Source organism: Anabrus simplex, chromosome 1 (genome assembly GCF_040414725.1).
Source record: "Anabrus simplex isolate iqAnaSimp1 chromosome 1, ASM4041472v1, whole genome shotgun sequence".
NCBI classification, from domain to species: domain Eukaryota; kingdom Metazoa; phylum Arthropoda; class Insecta; order Orthoptera; family Tettigoniidae; genus Anabrus; species Anabrus simplex.
The window spans coordinates 825,296,830-825,316,557 of record NC_090265.1 but is presented as its reverse complement, the minus strand read 5'-3'; the positions used below and the strand labels follow the sequence as shown (position 1 = coordinate 825,316,557).

The 19,728-nt window shown below is 40.8% G+C and overlaps 1 protein-coding gene across 2 annotated transcripts in view; it reads right to left on the bottom strand.

The window, feature by feature from the left end:
- The window catches only part of LOC136857582 (SH2 domain-containing protein 4A), a 599,033-nt gene that overhangs the window by 31,312 nt on the left and 547,993 nt on the right, over positions 1 to 19,728 (bottom strand). The window contains exons 2-3 of one of the 2 annotated variants that reach the window (XM_067136357.2): positions 15,616 to 15,790; positions 3,320 to 3,479 (exon numbers count right to left, since the gene is read on the bottom strand). In XM_067136357.2, the coding sequence (XP_066992458.2) occupies positions 3,320 to 3,479; positions 15,616 to 15,790 (335 nt within the window). The remainder of the gene's footprint in view (positions 1 to 3,319; positions 3,480 to 15,615; positions 15,791 to 19,728) is intronic. The other variant, XM_067136358.2, reaches the window with a different exon arrangement.

Here is a 19,728-nt window from a genome sequence, read left to right as displayed (position 1 = left end):
ACATTGTAATTTACATTTTTTTCATATAAAATATAAAGAAATGTCTTAAAGGAGTAAAACTTCATCCAGCTCTTTACCAGGTGGTAGTGTCCCAAGAACAGATGTGACATTCCCACACTCTAGAGCTATGCTGATGCACTAAATACGGAAAATAGTTGATCGGTTATCACTGGAAATAAGAGCAATCTATTGATAAAATTGAGGCTATCATTGCCCCAGGTACCATTGGATTCAGTGGTCGCTGGTACAAAGAAGAATTTGTCCAACAAATCACTGTATTTTCTTCCTTCAGCATTTTCCCTACTCGTGGCTGCACCGTCAGCTCTCACTGATGAAAGGGGAAGATTGGACTGTGAAAATGTGTCAGAACAGGTAAAATCCTACAAGAGAGATCTACCCACTTTTCCATGGCACAAAGTGTCATTCTGTCTGGTCTTTTACAATCTGAACGGCTGTAGGCTCTCATATAGAAGGAACTTCTGCTAAAATGAGACCCCACAAGACGACATCATTGACAGTGGAGTAAGGACGTGTCTGCCTTTTCTTTTTACACAAGAAAGGCCATGAAGGCCACATCGATCTATGTAGGCACCACAACCTGAGCATCGGTGCGGCTTGCAGATGGCTGCTCCCAAACGTAAAGCCACAGTGATACGGAAACTCTCATTGGAAAGATGGAGACCAAGAGAAGGCAAAGGTAATGTTTGGAGCCATGCATCAGATTCCAGAGAAGAAGCAATGAGGAGCCGGGCTTTGTCTTGAAGACTACTAGTCGACTGTTGCAGAAGCGAGAGTGGAGATGACTGCTAAAAGGTGCATTCCAAGCAGCTTGAATACATTTATTTTTCAAATATCAGGGGGAACTACGCCAACTAAGTTTGACCACTGAGATGTGCTCTCTTCTATGGTAGCATCAGGGTCCAGGCATCCACCAGGTGTAAGGAGAGCCTCGACGAGATAAAGAGAACCATGGAAAGATGCTTAATGTTAAAGCCTGCCCTCCTAATGAAGCTGTGAAGCAAATTAAAGCTTACTGCAGGTCAAGAAGGATAACAGGATAAACACAACGACAGGTCTATGTGGAAAGAGGGAGAAGTAGAAAAAGGAGACAAAGATAAACATCTGAACACAAATGGACAAGGACAATGGCCGCTTTTTCATACACTGCTGTCTTGAAGCAGACATGCTCTCACCTCATCAATCCCAGATCTTCTACACCTGTTTCTTCTCAGCCCTTGAGTTGTTTGTTTCTGCCTCCCAGCTTCATTTCATAGATTTCCGATTAAAATGTACTATTTGTTGAAAGATGGTGCATTAAGCATGACATACTAATTGAGGCTTTCAAGATCAGGTAAGAAACCTCTAGAGTGAGGTAATGGGCTGTTAGGACATTTCAAACTTTTAATACTGACAGAGATTTTCACAGAAAGTGTAACCAGCATCTTCAGAGTTAGTGATCCAGACTTTATAATGAATGATTGGTATAAATACTTTATCTAGACAAGATGAGAACTGTGATGTAGTCTAAAGCTTTCTGGTCTGTAATGTCACCATGGGGTTAACTGTGATTTTAACTGACTTTTCATTTAACCATCTTCTCACTTATAAGCTGAAGACAAATTTCAGGCCAGTAGCATCAATATTATTGTTAAAGGTAATACTGTATACGAGTCGTCCAGTTGCAAAACCCATTTTGACCGGGCGAGTTTGCTGTGCGGTTAGGGGCGCGCAGCTGTGAGCTTGCATCCTGGAGATAGTGGGTTTGAACCCCACTGTCGTCAACCCTGAAGATGGTTTTCCATGGTTTCCCATTTTCACACCAGGCAAATGCTGGGGCTGTACCTTAATTAAGGCCACGGCCGCTTCCTTCCCACTCCTAGGCCTTTCCTATCCCATTGTCGCCGTAATACCTATCTGTATAGGTGCGACGTAAAACAAATTGTAAAAAACAAAAACAAAAATACCCATTTTGTGCTGACAAATTTTTCACGAAGCACAAAAAATTGTAATTTCTTATGCAACAAAGATAGGAGGTTGAAATTTTGTAATTAAACAGTAAGCGTTCATCTTTGCCATACCACAAAATCTCCACAAAATATAACTTATAAAACCCATGTTATTTGCAAAAAAACATTTGGACATAATGAGAATTTTGCAGTAGTTTTGTGAAGATAAAAGGTACCATATGTGCAGCAGTATATGGAACAGCGTGTGCAGATTTATGGTGAACATGTTTTATTAGCTACGTTTGAAGGTATTACACTATGAAAATAGCATGAATGGAAATAATTTTAAGGTTAGGATATAATGTTTTGATATCTAATCCACGCTCTTTGATTTTATGATTACATCAAGAAATCATCATTCATTAAAAAGTTTCATAAGTTCTTTAACATTTCGTACAGTTATATTAACAATCCGTTATTGTCGTCAGCAAAGTCCTCCACATAAGTGTCATAGTCTCACATTTCAATGTTTAAAGTTTGCTGCTGGTCAAACAGTACCTTGTAAAATGTGAAGTCATCATTCCTTATTCACTCTTTCCCATAATGTTTGGTCAGCAATGTGTTCAGGTCGTTGAGCTATTCTTTCTGAAGAGGAACCCCTTCCTCCACTGGTACTGGCACAATAGCAAAAAAAAAAAAAAAAAAAAAAAAAAGAAAAAGGTTTCCCCATGCTTCAACATGCATTTTGCTTCACCACAATTGCTGTTATAGTTTATTTCACCTCTTATCACACAGTTGCCTGATTTTGTTCGTGTAAGTATGATCCTCTTACAGGGTTTTGAGACACAACGAGCTTTGCTGCATAACACACGCTGGACATAATGACTTCTGCAGCAGTTCAAGTTATTTGTCACTTTTATATGTATGAATTAAATGGAATTTGCTCATGTATTACATTACTGGATTGTGTATTTTGATGAGCTGCATACAATGGCGGTGATAACTCATTTTGAGAAAAAAATGGACATAACGGGTTTTGCAACTGGACGACTCATATCATGTAGGCTAAATAGACTAAACAAGTGGCTACAGTTTGGGTCACATAGCTGTCGGTTTGTAAATGTTAGACAGTGGGTTTGAACCCCAGTATCAAGAGCCCTGAAGATGGTTTCACATTTTCATACCAGGCAGATACTGGTGCTGTACCTTAATTAAGAACATAGTTGCTTCCTTGCCAGCACTGCATTACGACCTGCCTGTGTTGGTATGAATAAAACAAATTTTGTAAAAAAAAAATTAAAAAAAGAAAGAGCAAAAAACAGAAAACAAACAAAAACAGCTCACTAACATGGAACTGCTGTAATAGTTTATACCTGAGATGTTCAGCCTCCTTTTCAGCCTGACGTCTTGCCTTCTCTCTCGCCTCCTTCTCCAGAATCTCCTCAATACTTGGGTCATCTGGGTGCTCGCCCATGACCCACACCCAGGGCTCACCATCTGTTCCTAGGAGAAAGTCCACCTGCTTCTTGCAAGCTGAAACATGTATCATATCATTCACTTAAATAATTTGGTATTAATGCTTTCCAATCTTTAGTTTAGTGGTCCACATCAGTTTCTTTTCTCATTATCCAATTGCAAGTTGTCTCAAAGGCAATAAATAAACTCCATGACATAATAGACCACATTGGCTGTTACCATACTGACCAGTGGCTTCCTTCCTAGTGGCAGAATTCAGTATTACATGGCTAGTGCTATGGATTCCATCACTGTTGACATCAATTGTATGAGTAGGCCAATGTTTAGTTAGGGGAACAGAACCAGGGCAGCTAATTTATGGGGATGGCACCAAACTAACCATTACCATAAGTTATAAAACAAGTTTTGAATTTGAGCGATATCTTATTATGCGGATGAAGGAAGTTATGTTGCAGTGAGCTCTCGGCATTGTTGGTCACAATGTTAACTTGTCAACCCCAGTTATGGTAGTCAACAAGAACTGAAAATCAATGGGGCCAATCTCAAGGAAATTTTGAAAATCTGCTGCATCATGAATTAAAAGTTCTGATGTGAGTGTTCTCTCCAAACGCAATTCAAAACGCCTTTACAATATTTTTCTTTGCCACACTTTGCGTCTGCACTTTCAGTCTAATATTGTACTTACCAAAATAATGAAAGCTGCAGCTAAGTATTTTCTTCTTCCTGACCTTACCCATTGAAACCTCACAAACCGCTTTTTTGGTGTGGACAGAATATTGAAGAAGTTTGTTAACAAAAGTTTATGAACTATGTAGAGAAATGTTTCCATTAATATTGTTTATTAACTTTGTTTTTTAAACTTTAGTGTCGACCAGGCTTTAGTGGCATGTGCAGGTAATTTAATTTTATGCCATTTAAGATGTCTGCGCGTCAATTTCGACGTTCCATTTTACTCTTAACAGATGGTGGATTGAGCAGGATCTCTTTAGGGCGATCTATGGCTGAGTTTTAAATAACTTTGTCGGGTAAACACCAAATGTGTCACCAGAGATCTTTTACATGCCGACATCGTACGACATGGAGTGTCGATTGGACATTCTTTCGCCCTTCAAAATTCTGACTACTTCTGCCGGCTTTGACGCTGCAGTTTTGGGCTCCGGAAGCCGACGTTCTACCATTCTACCACTGATTTACAGAGGGAGCTTCTCCGTGACTGAACCGATTAGATCTACACGCCCTTCGTTTGCCACTAAATCCTGGATTTCCGCTACCAATTTCAATTCATTCCCACTGCATTCATAATCGCCCCGGAGTCTCGCTGTGATCTTGCTGTATTTATTGACTGAACTATAGGGACATTTTCACCAAATACACTGACGGGCAAAATTAACGAATCACTTGAATTTGTAAAGGAAAAAAGAATGTTAAATTGTGAAACATTCGTATTATTATTTACATTGATTATTTTCACGAAAAAAAAAAATCCACAGTCCTTAGGTCAAGCAACTGAACATTGAAAATGTTGGTATCCATATAGCCTACTGTCTACACAATGTAATTCTCATCGTTTTCGTTGTTCTAGGAAGAAGAAGAAGAACAACAAGAATTGGCAACTATCGAGGAAATAAAGGAAGTTTGCTAGTTTTATTGCACCTGCAATACAAGTGCCGTGTTAACCAGGAGGGTTACGTTATTAAACCTTCACTGTTCCTGTGTTTAATGTGCAATAAATAAGACGTCACTCCCCGTGATGAATAATTCAATAAACCATTCATCAAACTCTTGGGTTCTTAATACTTCGGGGGTCGATGACGTCGATCGCAGGTGCTTTACAATAAGCAATCGCCATCAATATTCTTCGAATGGGAATTGAAGAGCTTATTTTCGAAGTGACGTACCGTAAATCCGTGAAATGCAAAACTGCATAAATCAGGATGGTTTTATTTTCGTGGGGGTAATTAAATTCAGATATGATTATAAATATGTAGTTTAATTCATTACGTTTATACACCTCTTGACACCGTGTTTTAAAAATCTCTTATCAATGGAAATGGTGGTAATTAACTAATTCTCTCGTGTAAGGTGGAGTTAGGTCTTTTAAAATAAATAGAACCTATCTTGGAACTTTAAAAACTTTTCTTTTTAAATTTTAGTTAGTGGCGTTTTGCATTTCAGATAATTTACTAACAAAATAATTGGTTCTTCAAATTCTCATCATTAAGCATCGACCTCTTGGGGGAATATACATATTTGCTGGAAAGACGTTCTACAGGGTTACTTAGTGGGTTCCACAATCGACAGCCCTAAAAATGGTTTTCCAGGGTTTCCCATTAAGGCTACGGCCGCTTCCTTCCCACTCCTAGCCTTTTTCAATCTCATCGTTTCCATAAGACCTAGCCTATCTGTGTCGGTGTGACGTAAAGCAACGTGTACAAAATGTAAAGGGTTACCGGTACTTAAAGGGATACCTGTGTAGGATGTTTGATGTCTTTGGAAATGCTGAAGATGAAGGAAGTAGGGGAGCATGGGGAGCAGTGAGACATCGTAATTATTTCTGTTATAGAGATGACAGGGCAGCGCTGTTGTGGTGTGATGCTGAACTAAGATCCTACCCCTAGGTATTTTTTGATTTGAAGTTGGACAACCTGAAATTGAGTTACAGTTGAAGGTCTTTGGTTTGGTGGCAAAAGTAATTTTGTACAGTGAGCTTTCTGACCGTACATGGTCTTGAGTATCCACTTCCAGAAATTTCAAGTGAGTGCATCTATTTTACTATATATTAAGCTATATTGTGCCGGCAGTGTGGCGTAGAGTGCCCACCTCTTACCCGGAGGCCCCGGGTTCGATTCCCGGCCAGGTCAGGGATTTTTACCTGGACCTGAGGGCTGGTTCGAGGTCCACTCAGCCTACGTGATTACAATTGAGGAGCTATCTGACGGTGAGATAGCGGCCCCAGTCTAGAAAGCTAAGAATTGTCACAAAGCAAAAAAAAAAAAAATGATGAAGATTATGTGGAAGTGAGTTTTCTGAGAAAGAGTTCAAAAGTGAAAGGAAAATTTGTTCTTCCAGATGTCTCAGTTCCTGTCAGTGATATTAAAATTATCCTACCAAATCCACAATACTGTGGTGGTACTAAAAGGCAACAATTTTATTACAGATTAGAAATTGATTTCAGACTTATAAATATCCAGCAAACCTAATAATACGAGTTTGTCTCACTGATCCCCAATCCATGTCTCAGTGTACCCCACCTATGGGGAACACTGAGATAAGCTGCACTTTGTGACGTTTCTATGCATACACAACCAACCATATAATAGATTTTTTATTTTGAAGGTAATTTCACTGAATAAAGTATAACGGTTTGTTATTATGCATGATTTTTTTTTTCAGAAAATACAATTCATATACTTTTCTTATTTTAGAAAGAAATGTGTCTCACTGCTCCCCATGCTCCCCTACCTCATCCAGCAATGGTAAAGCTGTAGACATGATATGGACTTTTGGGCTTATGCCGTGTCGAGAAAACAAGGTGAAACTCTTTACGTTTTGCAGAGAATTTTGCTCCGCTTCTTCAGAAGAAAACCTCGACAGTAAAGATTACAATACCGGGCGAGTTGGCCGAGCGTGTAGAGGCCGCGGCTGTGAGCTTGCATCCGGGAGATAGTAGGTTCGAATCCCACTATCGGCAGCCCTGAAAATGGTTTTCCGTGGTTTCCCATTTTCACACCAGGTAAATGCTGGGGCTGTACCTTAATTAAGGCCACGGCCGCTTCCTCCCAACTCCTAGGCCTTTCCTATCCCATCGTCGCCATAAGACCTATCTGTGTCGGTGCGACGTAAAGCCCATAGCAAAAAAAAAAATTACAATTTTGTTTCAAATAGCAAATTACGAGTAAAAAGTATTATTATTATTATTATTATTATTATTATTATTATTATTATTATTATTATTATTATTATTATTTAATCCGTTTACCCTCCAGGGTTGGTTTTTCCCCCGGATTCTGCGAGTGATCCCACCTCCATCGCCTCAAGGGCAGTGTCCTGGAGCGTGAGACATTTGGTCGGGGGATGAAACTTTGAAGAAGGACCAGCACCTTGCCCAGGCGGCCTCACCTGCTATGTTCAACAGGGGCCTGGTGTGGGTTGGGAAGATTGGAAGGGATGGGCAAGGAACGGGGAAGGAAGCGGCTGTGGTCTTAAATTAGGTACAGTCCCGGCATTTGCCTGAAGTAAAAATAGTAAACCACGGAAAAACCACGTCGAGAATGGCTGAGGTGGGAATCGAAACCCCTATACTCAGTTGACCTCCCAATGCTGAGTGGACCCCGTTCCAGCCCTTGTACCACTTTTCAAATTTCGTGGCAGAGCCGAGAATCGAACCCGGGTCTCCGGGGATGGCGGCTAATCACACTAACCATTACAAAGTAGTACATTACTAGTAAAAAATATTTTGTAAAACTAATGATTGCAAGTAAAAAATACTAAGAAAATATTAGTTACAACTAATTAGATTACTTTTTCTTAATATATTACTTCCCAACTCTGGTTTCTTGTATTTCGTAGTAGTCTAATCTTGTATCAGAAGAAAACCGTTGGAAAACAAATGTTTTATAGTGAGTTTAAAATATTTACGGGGTTTTCGGTTCATAAATCCGTTTCTTTTAGCATTTCATGATTATAAAAAACCAAACCCATGGCGCACAGCCCAGAAGGGCCATGGCCTACCAAGCGACCGCTGCTCAGTACGAAGGCCTGCAGATTACGAGGTGTCGTGTGGTCACCACGACGAATCCTCTCGGCCATTATTCTTGGCTCTCTAGACCGGTCATATTTAAAAACCGCATACAAACTGTAGTAAGCTCCATTAATCTTTTCATGGAATTTGTGGAGTCAGCGATCAAAAATATATCACATGCATATCACATGTTATTCATAAAAATGGCTGAAAATAACGATAATTGAATCGGTCATTTAAGAAAGCACGCATGTCCACTACTACTGTGCTAGTGTTGAGAAAAGTAGAAAAACTGACTGCAGCTTCTAATGTTTGGAATTTATGTCTGATTTTTATACCAATTATTTATCAATTAAGGCCACAGCCGACACCTTCCCACTCCTATCCCTTTCCTATCCCATCGTCGCCGTAAGACTATCTGTGTCGGTGCGACGTAAAGCAAGTTAAAAAAAAACAGATGGAAATACATACAGTATAACTTTAACAAACCTGTTTTGTCCGAAAATGGGCATGTGTATTTTCTCAAATAACTGATTCAATTTCATTTATTTGTGGCTGATAAAGAGAAATGCTGAGCCTAAATAGGTTAAGCGAAACAAAAGAAAATGCTGCATGTTTCTACACTGCACCGGTCTGAAAGTTAATTAAAGTCTTCTATAACCATGTCCTATAACGAGCGTGTAGAATGCTTTATGGACCAAGAGCAAGTTTCATAAAGCGTGACAGGTTATAAAATATGTCTGGTAGTTCCAGAACTACTCAAGGCGTGTGCTTATTAAGATATAATAAGGTGAGAATATTGCAACAATTTTGTAAAATGTACTGTTAAATTGACAAATAACCGTTTCGTTTACTATGACGACGTGGGTAAAAACTTGACAAATAATGATTAGTCTCAGATCGGGATTCCTTCACGAAATAGTAGAAACTATTGATGACCGATCAGCAAATATCTCAGGGGTAAGTTGTTTGCCTTCTGTTCCTGCGATAGAGAGTTCGAACTCATCTGAAACCGATTATATCTGAGTGTTTAATGCGATGTGGGGATGGTGTTTTTTCAGAAGTACAATTAGGCAACCATCCCCTATTAATACCAACCAGAAGGGAAGAATGAAGAGGTCCGATCCTTCAAAGAATGAAGGTATGCTTCTCAAACCTAACACTGTCGGGGTCGGAAGAGAATAAGACCTGTCTGAGGCAGATCGGATAGGAAGGCTGACATTTAGGAGGCTGGGACAAGTAAGTGGAAATAATACCAGATTCGGTCAGAGGCCCCGTGGTTGCCAAAGCACGCTCCCAAATCCCCCTTTTAGTCACCTCTTACGACAGGCAGGGTTATACCATAGATGTACTCCACAGCCCATACCTATCGACATTCTTATGGTCGGTTGATGGAACTTACTCTTACTGCGGCATAGGACACTAACACGCAGCGTTGCCAACGGGTTGAGTTAAAAATCGGCTGAATCGGTTAAAAATCTCGTCCAAATCTATTAAATGCCTTTCAATAAACTTGAAAATCCGCCAAAATGTAATTATATGCACAGCTCTCCAACTGAAGTCAAAGCCTATATGGTGCGAGAGAAAGATAAGTAATTAATCAATTACACACCAACTCTGTAAATCGTAGCAAATACACGACATATAAATGCCTAGTAAAATTCTGTACTTTCAATAAAAGATGGGAATTTCCTTTTCCTCGACCCCATTGTCTTCAAATGAGATGAAGTCGCATAACAATACTCGTATGCACTACGTCACATTCTTTCATCCTCATCACCTTTCCTATGGGATGAGGTCGGTAGATTCAGAGTGGGTCTCGGCCCATAAGTGGCCACGGCTGGTCCGTGATCCAATAGCTCTGTACTCTGACCGGCCAACCGAGCAGAGGAGGGGTGGCCACGACTCTACTCTACACCTCTGCATTCGGGAGACGGGACAGGGACGGACCTCACGGCTGGCCCCAATTGTCGGCTATCCTGATAATGGTTTTCCGTGTTTTTTCATTCTCCTGCACTAAGGCGAATGCCGGCACAGTTCCTATAAATAAATTTGATCATCACCAATTAAATAACCTGGTTGTCCTAATTCTGCGCGGATTAATAAGCTGAGAGATGTACCTACTATCCCTGCTCAGGCACCAAAAATGAAGTATAATGTTCCAATGTCCTTATGATTAGTTGAAAAAAGTAGGCCACGGCCGCCAACCCCCTCACCTTGTCCGAGCATCTCCTTCACCGTAACAAATCTCCCGGCCTGAGAGACGGCGTCACCGTCTAAGCGGGCCGCTTCCCCCTTAAGGGTAAGAATTAGAACATTTTAGTAGTAGTGGTAGTAGTAGTAGTAGTAGTAGTATTTGGTGTCCGCCTCTGTGGTGTATTGGTTAGTGTGAGGCCCGGGTTCGATTCCCGGCTCTGCCACGAAATTTGAAAAGTGGTACGAGGGCTGGAACGGGGGTCACTCAGCCTCGTGAGGTCAACTCAGTAGAGGAGGGTTCGATTCCCACCTCAGCCATCCTCGAAGTGATTTTCCGTGGTTTCCCACTTCTCCAGGCAAATGCCTCTTTTTCTCGCAATTCACTGCTACTAAGATCGTATATTTCCTTCTCCACCTCAGTTTAACTTAGGCCGGCCATTATAAGACTCAACATCGGTTTAAACTCAAGTTACAGTTTAACTCAATATTCAGTTTAAATCCTCATTATAATAGCCTACCTCATTATAATTATAATAGACGGTCAAGGCGCTGTCTTTCTGAGTCCAAGTTGGCAGGTTCGATCCTGGCTCAGTCCGGTGGTATTCAAAGGTGTTCAAATACGACAGTCCCCTGTCGGTAGATTTACCGGCACGTAAAAGAACTCCCGCGGGACACAGTTTCGGCGTCTTCGAAAACCGTGAAAGTAGTTTGTGAGACGCAAAACCATTATTATTATTATTATTATTATTATTATTATTATTATTATTATTATTATTATTATTATTATTATTATTATTACATCGTATGTATCATATTTTCTTTCTCAGTCCATCCCAGCCTCGGCACAATGTATTAAATCCCTTTGTTGAAAATAATACATCAACACCACCGAGCGAGTTGGCCGTGCGGTTAGGGGCGCGCAGCTGTGAGCTTGCATTCGGAAGACAATGGGTTCGAGCCCCACTGTCGGCAGCCCTGAAGATGGTTTTCCGTGGTTTCCAATTTTCACACCATGCAAATGCTGGGGCTGTACCTTCATTAAGGCCACAGCCGATTCCTTTCTTAACCTAGGCCTTTCGTATCATATCGTCGCCATAATACGGTGCGACGTAAAGCAAGTTGTGAAAAAAAAAAAAAAAATACATCGACACGTCGACACGTAACAAAAATGGTAGCAATCTGAAGATGGTTGTTTTAAATGTATATTAAAATAGCTAAATCTTTAAGAAAAATCGTCAACTGAACACTCAAACACCTCTAGATTTCCAGCTTACCACTGATGAATAAATATTACCACTATCACATTCTTTAAAAAAAAAAAAAAAAAAAGCTAGATTTAGAGGGAAATCGCTGATATTGGCAACACTCAACAAGATGTTGCTGACTTTTAATGAGAGGAATTGTACTATCTCCTATTGCAGACAGAATTAACTTGGTTGTCCATTTATTTCCAGTTGGCTTATAAGCCTACAGTAGTAACATGATAAGATATGAGGAATATTTATTGTATAACCGTCGTTTACGGGAATATCCACTGATATTCAACAGGCAAGCGAGCCTCCGTGGCTCAGACGGCAGCGCGTCGGCCTCTCACCGCTGGATACCGTGGTTCAAATCCCGGTCACTCCACGTGAGATTTGTGCTGGGCAAAGCGGAGGCGGGACAGGTTTTTCTCCGGGTACTCAGGTTTTCCCTGTCATCTTTCATTCCAACAACACTCTCCATTCTCATTTCATAGCATCTATCAGTCATGGCGACCCCATCGTACTAATAGCCTATATATGATTCATTCATTTCATTCCTGACCCGGTCAATGACTGGAAAACAGGTTGTAGATTTTCATTCAACAGCCAAGTGATACGGAGAAGATGGTTTTCCGTGGTTTTCAATTTTCACACCAGGAAAATGCTGGGGCTGTACCTTCATTAAGGCCACAGCCGATTCCTTTCCTAACCTCAAAATATTTCCAGAAGAAAATTAAACTGAAATGAAACATCTTGTCTTTATAGGCTCTTGGTTAACCGCTATTAACCGAAGGCTAGACCCAGTCCTACAACGCAGGCAAGAATCTATATATATAAAATAAGAGTTTTGTCTGTACATTGCTCAGAATTTGAAAAGAATGGTATTTCTGTATCGGGCATGTCGACGGTAAAAAGAAAATGCACTTTTTTACTTTTCCGTAATGTCTGTCTGTCTGTCTGTCTGTCTGTCTGTCTGTCTGTCTGTCTGTCTGTCTGTCTGTCTATCTGTATGTAGGCCTACACGCATCACGAGAAAACGGCGGAAGAGAATTTAATGAAAATCGGTATGTAAAGTCGAGGGATGAGCCACTACAATCTAGGCTATAAACCATTTTTTCACGCTGAGTGAAATTGTAGTTTAGGGGAAGGCCTGAAATTTAATTCTAAAATATTTACATTATTAGTGGTCCTGTCGATAAATACTACATAACTAAAGTTATATAGAATTACATTTCCGATAATTTATGTCTTATACATTTTTACCGTACCGGCTATGATAACAGATATTTATGAATTTGTATTTTTGTTGCTAAGTCCATATACCGCCGGGCCACGAGAAAATGGGTAAACAGAATTTAATAAAAGTCGGTTTATATAGTCGGGGAATAGGAAGCTATAGTCTAAGCTATAAACAAGTTTAATCACCCTGGATGAAATGGTAATTTAGGGGAAGGAGCCTAAAATTTAATTTTGAAATACGTATGTTATTGGTCCTATGAAAAGTACTACAAAACAGAACTTAGAGAGAATACAATTTCCGATCATTTATGTTTTATTCCCTTTTACCGTACCAACTATGATAAGAGTTGTATATCAGAATTGGAAGAAAATTAATTGTGAACGCCTACAATATCGAAAGCACAAAATATTGATCAACAATAACATTACATTGACCGTTGTTAGTTGTGATGTTCTTTGTCTCTTATGCTGCCTCTCAACTCCAACAGATGGGATTACAGCTGCGTACCGACTATAACAGCCTGACTGAATATTGGCGGGAAATAGTTGGGGAGTTAGAAAACTTTCTTCTTTGGCATGCCATTCTCCTGGTTCATACACTTCCTGATACTGCTGGTACGTAACACACTGGTTCATCATAGTATTCCAGCTATTCGATCTATACTCTGACGCGCTGTTTTGAATGAGCAGTGTGCATATTTAAGGCAGAATCTCCCTTAGTAGTATAGTAGTAGTATGACCTGGTCGAGAATTACAATTTAGGCATATTCCAAATTATAGCACCACAATTCACTAAATAACTCAAAATTCGTCCCTGGAAACAGCCGTTTCTTAAGAAAAGCTTCTTCATCTTCATTTTTATTAAATTCTACATTTTATTCCAAATTGGCAGTGAAGAAGGGGTTTCTCCTTTGGCTTGGAGGAAAAATTTGCCTCCAAGTAAGATAGTTTTTCCGCCGCCAGTGTAGTGAATTGAGATTTTCCGACTCATGAGGTACTCCTAGCAAACAGATCAGTGAAAGGGCATAGTTTTTGCCCTAGGACTCTCCACTATTCCCCCCCCCCCCCCGGCCGAAAAAAGACGAAGTGTTCACGGATCACGGCTGTCTGTGGCTTGGTCATTCCAGGTCTGGAAGTTTGGATTCTTAGATCGGCAGCGTAGTACTGTTCGTTAAAAGTGAGAAAATGTGAGGGTTTTCATTTGATCGAGTATTGCTTTTAATCGTGCCATTCCTACTGATGTCATTGTAATGACCTATGCTCATTTCAGCTGGGAAAACTACTAAGGCAGTCTTTGAGGATGTAAAGAGGCAGGTGGAGAGTGAGTGTCTGCCATTATAATGAAAACTCCCTAACGTGATTGTGAGTGATGGTACCATTGCAATGAAAATTCCCTAACCCAGTCATCATAAATGAGAAAAGACGTTTGGTGACTTCCCCGTCGCGTTTCTAGGGTAACGTTAGGAGCTATGCAATTTAATAGACTACAATCTTGCTCACAACGTGTACATTACCTAACCTGGAATTCCGTATACAATGTAGAATTCCGTAGCGAAGCACGGGTACATCAGCTAGTAGTCAATAATTTTGCAGTTTTCTTGCTACTTTTCGTAATTAAGGTCTCCAATGAAGAGATTAATAAGATAATTACATTGTTTACTTAACTCAAGATTATCGTACAAGTTCTTATCAACCAAGCAGCTGAACGTGGAGATAGTCCGAAACGAGGGCACTTCCCCACTAGGCGATAAATCCTATGATCACAAATAATATCGATACAAAGCTCACTTTTTTTTTTCCATTAGAACATATAGTGACCAAGTGAATGGATATTGGATATTTTAAAACAGAAAATAACATTTCGAAAATATGTTATATGCCTTGAATCTTTTATGCCACAAAGTAATCTGCTATGAAGTTTCCAACATTATTAACAAAGTACTTGTCTGACGAGTCATTACCGCTGGCGAGTGAGTGCGCTGACGTTTGTTGACATCCGACGTGCAGGTTTAGGAGCGGCTTGCGAAAGAAGGGAGCATACACTATATATATATATATTTGCTATTTGTTTTACGTCGCATAGACACAGATAGGTCTTACGGCGACGATGGGACAGGGAAGGACTAGGAGTGGGAAGGAAGCGGCCGTGGCCTTAATTAAGGTACAGCCCCAGCATTTGTCTGGTGTGAAAATGGGAAACCACGGAAAACCATCTTCAGGGCTGCCGACAGTGGGGTTCGAACCTACTATCTCCCGAATACTGGATAATGGCCGCACTTAAGCGACTGCAGCTATCGAGCTCGGTACACTATAATTTGCTTCAACGTACCATGAGCTGCAGGTTTTACCAACCTCGCAGCTCTGCACTCGGGAGGTGGCTGTCCTGATAATGGTTTTCCGTGGTTTTCCGTTCTTCTGCCGGGGCATATCCCTTTATAGGCCAGGGCCACCATCCCCTCACCTTCTCCGCCCAACAAATCATGGCTTCTATCTCCTTAACCTGAGAGGGGGAATACTCTCTAGTAGGCCCGCTGTACCTCTTTAGAATACGGAATGAAAACATTTCAATAGCAGTAAGACACACGTCGTCTACGTTTATATCTTACCTTACCAATTTAGACTGTTAAAATATCCAAGGAAAATACTGGAAAGAACACCATCTTATATTTGATATTCTCTACAGCATCCTTTTACAATGCACAAACTACTGACTATAATATAGGTCCTACAGTTAGCCTTGACGGAACACTACACGAGAAGTGTTATAACGTACCTGTCTTACCATACGTCCTAGTCTCGTCTTTCATCGTCTGCTCCCGGTCCCACACAGTCCACCTCCGTACCTGTTCCTCCCGCATCTTACAAAACAAAGTCTGCTTCTGGGTGTCGTCCAGCTCCGCCAACAGTTCGGGGTCCACCCACATGTCCTTTAGGATCTGCTGCAGCATCTGAAACACATCATGTCATTGTTAGTCATTTACACTTCAATACATAAGTTTATTGTAAAAAGATATACGGATAATTTCGGTAATACTTTGAGCCCTACCTATCCAATTATTTCAATAATAATAATAATAATAATAATAATAATAATAATAATAATAATAATAATAATAATAAATAATAATAATAATAATGTTGTTTGAGTCATCAGTCCATAGACTGGTTTGATGAAGCTCTCCATGCCACCCTATCCCATGCTAACCTTTTCATTTCTACGTAACTATTGCATCCTACATCTGCTCTACGTAATCTGCTTGTCATATTCAAACCTTGGTCTACCCCTACCGTTCTTACCCCTACACTTCCTTCAAAAACCAACTGAACAAGTCCTGGGTGTCTTAAGATGTGTCCTATCATTCTATCTCTTCTTCTCGTCAAATTTAGCCAAATCGATCTCCTCTCACCAATTCGATTCAGTATCTCTTCATTCGTGATTCGATCTATCCATCTCACCTTCAGCATTCTTCTGTAACACCACATTTCAAAAGCTTCTATTCTCTTTCTTTCTGAGCTAGTTATCGTCCATGTTTCACTTCCATACAATGCCACGCTCCACACGAAAGTCTTCAAAAACATCTTTCTAATTCCGATATCAATGTTTGAAGTGAGCAAATTTTTCTTAAGAAAGCTCTTCCTTGCTTGTGCTAGTCTGCATTTTATGTCCTCCTTACTTCTGCCATCGTTAGTTATTTTACTACCCAAGTAACAATATTCATCTACTTCATTTAAGACTTCATTTCCTAATCTAATATTTCCTATATCACCTGCCTTCGTTCGACTGCACTCCATTACTTTTGTCTTGGACTTATTTATTTTCATCTTGTACTCCTTACCCAAGACTTCATCCATACCATTCAGCAACTTCTCGAGATCTTCTGCCGTCTCAGATAAAACAACAATATCATCGGCAAATCTCAAGGTTTTGAATTCCTCTCCTTGGGCTGCGATTCCCTTTCCAAATTTATCTTTGATTTCCTTTACCGCCTGTTCTATGAAAACATTGAAAAGGAGAGGGGACAAACTGCAGCCTTGCCTCACTCCTTTCTGGATTGCTGCTTCTTTTTCAAAGCCCTCGATTCTTATCACTGCAGACTGATTTTTATACAGATTGTAGATAATACTCAGTTCTCGGTATCTGATCCCTATCATCTTCAGAATCATAAATAACTTGGTCCAATCAACATTATCGAATGTCTTTTCTAGATCTACAAATGCCTTGTACGTGGGCTTGTCCTTCTTGATTCGATCCTAATAATAATAATAATAATAATAATAATAATAATAATAATAATAATAATAATAATAATGGGCATGCCCCGTGGTGTAGGGGTAGCGTGCCTGCCTCTTACTCGGATGCCCCGAGTTCGATTCCCGCCAGGGCAGGGATCTTTATTGTACGCGCACTTTTTAGTGATAGGGTGCACCCTAATGCTGAATCGGTCGACCTCGGTTATCTTCAAGATTCGTATTGGCAACCTTCGAAACACAAACTAAGAATCGCTTATGATCACTGTGCGACATCTGGCGTACACTCGTACTGTTGCTGTTTACACAGCAAAGCTAAACTATGTAATTCATGCTAGGAACAAGTTTCGCATCGAGAAATGTTATATAATATTAGCCTATATTTTGTGTGTATGACACAGTTGTCGGCGTAAGATAATAAAGGTTTAGAAAATTCATATCGATCGATCATATTATCGATTCAATTCAGATTTCATTTCCATTCAGTTGGCAGTATTACCAGAACCGGCAATGCTCCCTCCTTACTCGTCAACCCGGTACAAAAATCTATCACTAAAAAGTGTGCGAATAAATCTGAGGGCTGGTTCAAGGTCCACTGACCGTACACGATTACAATCAATGAGTTATCTGACGGTAAGATAGCGCCCCCGGTCAAGAAAGCCAAGAATAACGGCCGAGAGGATTCGTCGTGCTGACCACATGACAACTCGTAATCTGCAAACAGCGGTCGCTTGGTAGGCCATGGCCCTTCGGAGCTGTTGCGCCTTGGAGGCCTGCTTTTTGTTTTTCAATAATAATGGTGTCCGCCTCTGCAGCCACCCCCCCCCCCCCCGGAGGCCCGGGTTTGATTCCCGGCTCTGCCACGAAAAAGTGGTACGAAGGCTGGAACGGTGTCCACTCAGCCTCCAGAGGTCAAATGAGTAGAGGTGGCTTCGATCCCCCCCTTCAGCCACCCTGGAAGCGGTTTTCCGTGGTTTCCCACTTTTCCTCCAGGCAAATGCCAGGATGGTACCTAACTTAAGGCCACGGCCACTTCTTTTCCTCTTCCTTGTCTATCCCTTCCAATTTTCCCATCCCCTCACAAGGCCCCTGTTCAGCATAGCAGGTGAGCCGCCTGGGCGAGGTACTGGTCATTCTCCCCAGTTGTATCCCCCGCCCCAATGTCTCACGCTCCAGGACTCTGCCCTTGAGGCGGTAGAGGTGGGATCCCTCGCTAAGTTCGAGGGAAAAATATCAAGCCTGGAGGGTAAACAGATTAAGATGAAGAATAATGGCTTATGGCCTCCGGAGAGGCCTGATGCAGGTCTTTTTCTAGTAGACGGCCTGATAGACGACCTGCATGTCTGTGAAGATGGGACCTACGTTAGATTATTTCTAATGATGAAGACGGGACACACAACCGGCCCCTGAGCCAGAAAAATTAATACATTGTAGTCAAAATCCCCGACCTTGCCAGGAATCGAACCAGGGACCAAAGGCCAGAATGCTAACCATTTAGTCATGGAGCCTTACATTTAGATAAATGACAACTAGGTATCGGATGTTCAGGAAATGTCATACTTATTTCCCTGTTTCGACTATGTATTTGGAATTACAGTACGTACGATTTGGTCGTTTCTCGGTATATTAACCTTTACTATTTTTTATTGTTTTTGATCATATTTCGGTCATTTTAGTTTTTTCAGATCATATTTTGGTTATATTTTGCACGGAAAAGTGTACTGTACTTTGAATGTCTTTCCAAGTTACAAGTTTTCCAAAACAAGACACTTAGAATGATGACAATACTGAAATCTAACAGGAAGATCCGAACAGAACTTCGTATTCCGTTGTTGGATCTCAGATAAATAAAATATTAAAGACGAACAAAGCTAGAATCCTCCTTAGCCATTCAACCGATCCTGGCATCATCCTCTTAAAACGGGTCGTAAGAACCAAGAAGCCGAACACACATTTCGAACATCGCGGCCCTTGGTTCACTTACGACCTGTTTTAACATGAAATAGAAATCGTTTCGGCCATTCCTAAATCAATACCTTTCTCACACTAAATTAAACTCAAAATGTAACCCCTGAAAAAAGCCATTTGTTAAGAAGGGAAGCTTCTCCCCCTACTCCGTAAATAACTCCCCGACTCAAAATTAGACCCCATGCCTCAGCGAAGAAGGGGTTTCTTCTCTGACTGGAGGCGAATACTGTCTCTCAGCCAGAGCCCCCCCCCCCCCCCACACACACACCTCCGACAGTGCAAAACCAGAGATTTTTTCCGATTCATCGGCATTTCTCGTAGACAGATGAGTAAAGGGGCATAGTTTCCAACCTGGGACTCTCAGATACTCGCCCTAAAAAAAAAACCAAAAAAACACCTTTGTATATGAAGTTGCTTGTGTAAATGTGTTTGTGACATCGCGACGAAACTTGAAGGTCGGACTTCAAAGTTATATAGTATACCTTATTGTGTCTCGTTTGGAGTAGCGGCGATTAAGAATTAGAAGGGGGGGGGGGCGTTGGCACAAAATTTCATAGACAGCAAAAAGTCCCTATGTAAGTCCCTATGTCAAAGGGATATGGCGGGGGGTGGGGATTGATTAGACATCAACATTAAAAGAAATTGTTATAAAATGGTAAGTTTTTGATGC